At 43.5% G+C, this 6,985-nt stretch overlaps 1 protein-coding gene across 1 annotated transcript in view; it reads left to right on the top strand.

Annotated features, from left to right (window-relative positions):
• The first annotated feature begins 627 nt into the window (after positions 1-627).
• The window catches only part of prpf6 (PRP6 pre-mRNA processing factor 6 homolog), a 19,559-nt gene continuing 13,201 nt past the window's right edge, over positions 628-6,985 (top strand). The window contains exons 1-10 of the mRNA XM_079225910.1: positions 628-784; positions 1,547-1,706; positions 1,857-1,975; positions 2,097-2,175; positions 2,795-2,971; positions 3,759-3,872; positions 3,963-4,057; positions 4,153-4,309; positions 5,176-5,338; positions 6,795-6,913. Of these exons, the coding sequence (XP_079082036.1) occupies positions 693-784; positions 1,547-1,706; positions 1,857-1,975; positions 2,097-2,175; positions 2,795-2,971; positions 3,759-3,872; positions 3,963-4,057; positions 4,153-4,309; positions 5,176-5,338; positions 6,795-6,913 (1,275 nt within the window). The 5' untranslated portion in view covers positions 628-692. The remainder of the gene's footprint in view (positions 785-1,546; positions 1,707-1,856; positions 1,976-2,096; positions 2,176-2,794; positions 2,972-3,758; positions 3,873-3,962; positions 4,058-4,152; positions 4,310-5,175; positions 5,339-6,794; positions 6,914-6,985) is intronic.

Below are 6,985 nucleotides of genomic sequence, written 5' to 3'. Positions count from 1 at the left end.
AATATTGCTTTACTTGTATGTATAAAATTGTTGTCGGAGTAGCAGCAACTTACTTACAAACACAAATTAAAATATGGGATGAAAGATATGTAAAAACAATAAATGTAATTCAAATAAAAATAGCTGGGATGAAAGACATGTACAGCGCAGAGAGTATTAATTTAGAAAATTATTTTATATTATTATTTAGAAAATGATATTATATTATTTTTTTATTATTATAATAGAGCAGTGTAAACATGCAAAGTATGTGTATATGGAGTGTGTGAAGTGTAAATAAACATAAACAAATGTAATTCTTAAAATTATTAAACTATCTATCTATCTATCTATCTATCTATATATATATATATATATATATATATATATATATATATATATATATATATATATATATATATATATATATATATATATATATATATATATATATATATATATATATAAACCCGCCCGTCCTGTAGAGGGCGCTGTCACAAACACCATAACGGTCACGTAGCGACGCGCAGGAAGTCGCAGTTCGCCGCCAACCGGAAGTGCGACTGTTGTTCATCCGGTAGTTTGGTCCTCCTCGCCGTTGGAGAAACGAAACGATGGCTCACTCTGGAGCAAGACAGGGACCTAAACTCGTCAACAGGTCGGGGTCGGGAGGCGGCGGGCCCGCGGGGGCCGGCGGCGGAGCCCCCCCGGCAATGCCCCTCGCTTCCCCGCTCATGGGGAAGAAGAAGAAGCCGTTCCTGGGGATGCCCGCGCCGCTAGGCTACGTCCCGGGTCTGGGTCGAGGGTGAGCTAAATGCTAACTAGCGAGCTAACGTCTGTGAGGGGAAGGGAGTCGAAGTGAAAAGACATTAGCTAACTTAATATGTAACGTTAAGCACACACTAGAAGCTAGGTAACTGTTATTTAAGCGGTTTTATGTGTGACGTTTTTTATTTATTTATTGTAATTTTAAATGTAAAGCGTTTCCTAGTTTTTAATTCATCTGTTGAAGTTTTTTAATTGCACTTAAACTAGTGCAAATAATTTATTTCAATCACTTGTTTTTATTTTGTCTGAAAAGGGAAGTTTTATTTTTTTATTAAAAAATACATTCAATATATAGTCTGTATGAAATGTGCAGTATAAATACAGATTATTATTATAAATGGTGGCATTGATTTGTTATCCTCCTTCTCCTCGTGTCAAAATAACCTAAATTAAAAAGTGGCAGGCATACATAGTCTGTATGAAATATGCCGTATATATAAAGATAAATATTTTTATTAGCACTGATTTGTTATCCTCCTTCTCGTAGTGTCAAAATAACCTAAAATTAAAGTGGCAAGCACTTCAAATATTAACTTCTATGTATTTCTGACCACGCAATTGTGGTGGAAAATGAAAACCGATCATAACTAACGGTGCTGGCATCTAGCTGGAAAACTCGTTTGAGGGACAAGGCAGCATGATCTGAAGGCGTATATTAACTGGTTATGTATTCAGATGAAATATCCTAAGTTTACCCAGGTTTATTTGTGTGAAATTCAAATCAATTGCTCATCTTCAGTGCAACTGGTTTCACCACCCGATCTGATATCGGTCCCGCGCGTGATGCCAACGACCCGGTGGACGACCGCCACGCTCCGCCAGGGAAGAGGACGGTGGGGGACCAAATGAAAAAGAACGAGGACGAGGAAGAAGATCTGAACGACACAAATTACGATGAGGTGCTTACTGGCTTTATTTGATGTTGATATTGCTTGTCGGGCGGTTTGCGAGGACTTAATCCAGCCACTCGAGATTTAAAGTTGACTAGACCATAACTCTGTCTTTCTAGTAATGTCTTTATTCTAATTACATAATTTTTCTTCCTATAGTTCAATGGATATGCAGGTAGCTTGTTCTCCAGTGGGCCCTATGAGAAAGACGATGAAGAAGCAGATGCTATATATGCGGCTCTGGACAAGAGGATGGATGAAAGGCGCAAAGAAAGAAGGTCAGTAATTAACCGATCTATTTTCCACCGTGCATATCCTTCCCAAGTCTTGCACGCGGTTTAAATCTTGTGAACTTGATTCTGCGAGCGTTGCTTTGAATGCCGTTCTGTTTGTTTTCAGGGAGCTGAGAGAAAAGGAAGAAATAGAGAAATACCGTATGGAGCGACCCAAAATCCAGCAGCAGTTTTCAGATCTGAAGGTACAATGTTGCACACGAGTGGCTAAACTGTTGCCTTTCTTTTCCACTTGTGATCGCATCAGATGTTCCTCTTCCTCCATCTGTTTCTTTACCTTTTACAGACATATAATATGTTGTCACCCTTGGGTGGAAAACCATATCTTCCCAAACGCACAAATACAAATTCCCGTAGCCGGACTTTAGAGGTGGTCACAAGACAAACGGCAAAACGTCGCCATAACTTTGTTTAAAAATGAAACCACGTGTATTCAAAATAATAACATAAGAAACACATTAAACTTCGTTGAATCAAAAAAAGTGAGCAGAAACCTGATGAGACACACAGTATTTGTGTGTCATCAGATAAACCTTTCGCACTCAAAATGAGTTTGCCGTCCTAGAATCAAAGAGAGGTTTCAACATTTCTGACATTCCAAGTGGATTCACATCTCTCACTACTCATATAGTTCTGTCTTTACTTTATATCTGTCCAGCTTTGTTTTCCACGTCCCTAGCTTTATAGTTATTTCTATTTTTGTGTAAATACATTGAGATAAATGCACAAAAAAGGCATGCTTTGCCAATAAAGCTGTTTCTGATTTTTTTCTTTCTTTCTTCCCTCTTTTCCGTCTCTTCACAGAGGAAGTTGTCGGAGGTGTCGGAGGAGGAGTGGCTGAGCATCCCTGAGGTGGGAGATGCCCGGAATAAGCGGCAGAGAAATCCCCGCTATGAGAAACTCACCCCGGTCCCCGACAGCTTCTTCTCCAAACACCTGCAGACCGGAGAGAAAAATACCAGCGTTGACCCTCTGCAAGGGGTCAGTGTGTACACACACACACACACACACACACGCGCGCGCACGCCACTGAAAAACACACGGTGTAGTTCCAGCTTGCACCAGCAGGAGTCAGGATATCTCACTGGAAATCGCTTTAACTCTGTATTGGGTTGCACAGTATGGACAATATCATAGCAAACAAACATTATAATTGTAAACTGACATTACACAGATTTCCGCTGAGTGGATTAACACACTTTCAATTTACGATTTAATCGACTGTGAAAAAACTCAGTTTTTCAGATCTAAGAATCACAGAAAAGCACCATTTAAATCTGGTGTTGTTTTTTTTTTAAACGACTAATCGGCTAAACAAAATGTTAGTCGACCAAATCTGGCTTCTTCTTTTTTAACATCCACTTTGCACTCAAGGAGGAACTCATTAGAGTTCATCCACTAAGTCTGTGTGACGTAAATCAAGAAGGAATATGCTGCTTAGGACAATGCTACACAAATGTCTAATAAAATGTAAACTGCAACATAACTGGTTCGTGGAGGCATAAAATCATGATTCAGTCATTCTAGTTTCTCTTTAAAAATAACCTTTAAAGTACCGGATCGACGAGCAGCAGGCCTTCTTCAATGTAGCACCATTAGCATGAAGTCAGTGCACGGTATCGTAGTCTTGTTCCCACTTAGAATCTTCACAGGTATCATTTACGTTGCTGAGAAAGGTGTCATAGGATCCCGGCCTCCGTTTCATAAGCCCCCTCCACCATGACGTAACATTATTCTCACAGCGTAATAATGCTCCTCTCTCCACCAGCTGGGAGGTCTGAGCACGCCGTACCCAGGAAGCATGACACCCGGGACGGGAGAGCTGGACATGAGGAAGATCGGTCAGGCCAGGAACACGCTCATGGACATGAGGCTCAGCCAGGTGACCAGTCGCCTCCCGTCACCCTCGTTCTGTCGCTCATGCTCTCGCTGTAGAGACACGCGGTTCATTGTGTTCTGTGTCGGCCTGCAGGTGTCTGACTCCGTGAGCGGACAGACGGTGGTGGACCCCAAAGGTTACCTGACGGATCTCAACTCCATGATCCCCACGCATGGAGGAGACATCAGGTAGAGACGCACCGGCCACTTCAGGCGTTCACAGGGTGCATTTTGTGTTCATAAGACTCGTGTCTGATGGTTTTATCTTTTGGTTCCGCGCCCAGCGACATCAAGAAGGCTCGTCTGCTGCTGAAATCCGTGAGGGAGACCAATCCTCATCACCCACCGGCCTGGATCGCCTCCGCCAGGCTGGAGGAGGTCACCGGGAAACTGCAGGTGGCCAGGAACCTGATCATGAAAGGCACCGAGATGTGTCCCAAGGTAAAGGATGGGGGACAAGCATATTAAAGATTGTAGGCAAGTCGGTATGCGGATGGATGCGTAGATAGATAAATGGCTATATAGGTTGGTAGGCGGGTAGTTATGTGGGTAAGTAAGCCGGTAGGTAGGTAGGTAGGTGAATAGATAAGTAGATAAGTAGTTGGGTAGGTGTGTGGATGGATACGTAGATAGATGGGTGGGTAGGTCGATACGTGGGTAAGTAAGCGGATGGATACGTGGGTCGGTCGGTAGGTCGGTAGGAAGGCGAATAGATACGTAGATAAATAGATAGATACGTAGTTAGGTAGGTGTATTTATGGATAGATAGGTAGGCGGATAAATACGTAGGTAAGTAAGCAGATGGATAGATGGGTAGACAAATGGTAGGTAGGAAGGTTAATGGATACGTAGATGAATAGATAAGTAGGTAGGTAGGTGGGTGGGTGGATAGATGAATTAATAAATGAATGGGTAGGTGTTTGATTAGTAGGTGGGCTGGATGGCTAGAGAGACAGATGTACTTTATTAATCCTGAATTGGAAAACATAATGTAGAATACGCTATAAATATATCAGACTGCAACATCCACAATAAATACACAAGATAACAAACTATATACGATATAGATTAGATAAAAAGGCCCAATCACTGTGTCACGAGCACATCCAGACCATATCTGGTGGTGTTATGTTAAGTAGTGTCCGGTCAGGAGGCAGAACCGAACCGCAAAGAACCGCTTCGATACCGAATCAGAGGCTTGCTGAACCGTTAATTATTTGATGAGGCGAAGAAGAGGGAGTCATCGTCACGTGTGGATCCTGAAACCGGTCCTCCCGTTGACGTGACCGTGTCTCTTTGCCCGCCAGAGTGAGGACGTGTGGCTGGAGGCCGCCCGGCTGCAGCCCGGCGACACGGCCAAGGCCGTGGTGGCTCAGGCCGTCCGCCACCTGCCGCAGTCCGTCCGCATCTACATCAGAGCTGCGGAGCTGGAGACGGACATCCGGGCCAAGAAGCGAGTCCTGAGGAAGGGTGAGGCTCCCCGGTTATGTATTGTGTTGATGTTTTGACTAGATGTTGATGCTCTGTTGCTACGGGGAGAGAGTTGTTTGCCGTCTCAGCAAATTCATTCTGCGGTGAATGAATAGGTAACGAGTCGCCTGCCAAGCGGAAGACACTGATTCCTGCCGGTCAACAGACCAAACCAGTATATAAAAAAATTATTGCATAAAAGGTTTTATAAGAGTTACATTTGGCAGCTGGTGTTTTGGCTTCCCGTCAAGGCCGGGCGTCCAATCTGAAGCATGGTGTCAATGCCCCGACACACACACACACACACACACACACACACACACACACACACACACACACACATTTCCCAGCAGCATACCCCACTGACAGAGATAGATGTGGAGCTTCCTCTGTGGAAGAGCTCTCTCCGCCTCTACATGTTCAGCACAGAAACACACACACACAGACTCTCACACACACTCACTGAACTTCACTGCTGCTGCAGGAAATGCTTGTTTGGTTCTTTGCTTTTGTTGCTTGTGTGTTCACTGAAATCTAAAGTGCCTCCGTTTATCTCCACTTTATCGTCATCTATACAGCTTGCATACGAAAACACAACACACCACTATTTGTTCCTCACCAAAAAAACAGTTGCATAAGATTACATGATCGTTAGCTTCGTCTAGTTCTCATTTTCACAGAATAGAGCTTGAACGCATCGTAGTGCAGGTCAATGCAACCTCGTTAGCTCCGTTAGCTTCGGGGTGGTCGCTGCGATGACGGGAATGAATTACAACATAATTAATGTTGGATTAAACCAGTTGTTCTGAATGGTTTGAGGGTTTTTTTCCACTCGCACCTTATTTTGTAACTGAATAACTTCCATGTTGACGACGTGTTGTGTGTCTGACGTTACTGTCTGCGCTGCTATGTGCCAATGTGAAACTATTCTGCAGCACATGTGTAAATGTGATGGGCAATCGGCTGAAAGCGGTTTTGATTGGTGCATCTTTAGCACTATGGTGTAAAAGATAAATCATTGCAGGAGGAAGTTAGTTGCTTCGGATTACATGCATTTATACAACTTAGAACTTAACTTGCTTTGACTGAGTTATTTACTTTACGGTACTTGAACAGCTCGGTCGGAGAGCTGAAGATTCGCCTCCAACACCGTTAACTCCTCCCTCAATTCATGTTGTTTAACCGATGAGAGGAATTGGAGAGAATGTGCCGAAATGAATTTAATTGTTCTCATTCATGAAGTATTTCAAATGTGCGTATTTTTTCAATAGCACATGCATAAAACACACATGTATCTCTTTAAAATGTTCTACCTATTCAGGATCATATAAGGTGACTAGAGGAGCAAATATGTGCTCCTCTCATGATTCATTTACTGTGAATTATGTCGTGATGGTTTGTGAGCGGCCGTGAAAGTGTCCTTGAAGTGAGGGCTGTGTAACTGTGACCCATTCAGCTCTGGAGAACGTGTCCAAGTCCGTTCGACTGTGGAAGACGGCCGTGGAGCTGGAGGAGCCGGAGGACGCCCGGATCATGCTGAGCAGAGCTGTGGAGTGTTGCCCGACGAGTGTGGAGGTACGCTCAGCCGGCCGCTTTAATCTGCAAAGCGTTCATCGGCATCACCGTCTAACCGCTCCCGTCCTCTCT

Source organism: Taurulus bubalis (assembly GCF_910589615.1).
Source record: "Taurulus bubalis genome assembly, chromosome: 11".
NCBI classification, from domain to species: domain Eukaryota; kingdom Metazoa; phylum Chordata; class Actinopteri; order Perciformes; family Cottidae; genus Taurulus; species Taurulus bubalis.
The sequence above is the reverse complement of the archived record's forward strand: the minus strand, read 5'-3'. Positions and strand labels throughout refer to the sequence as shown.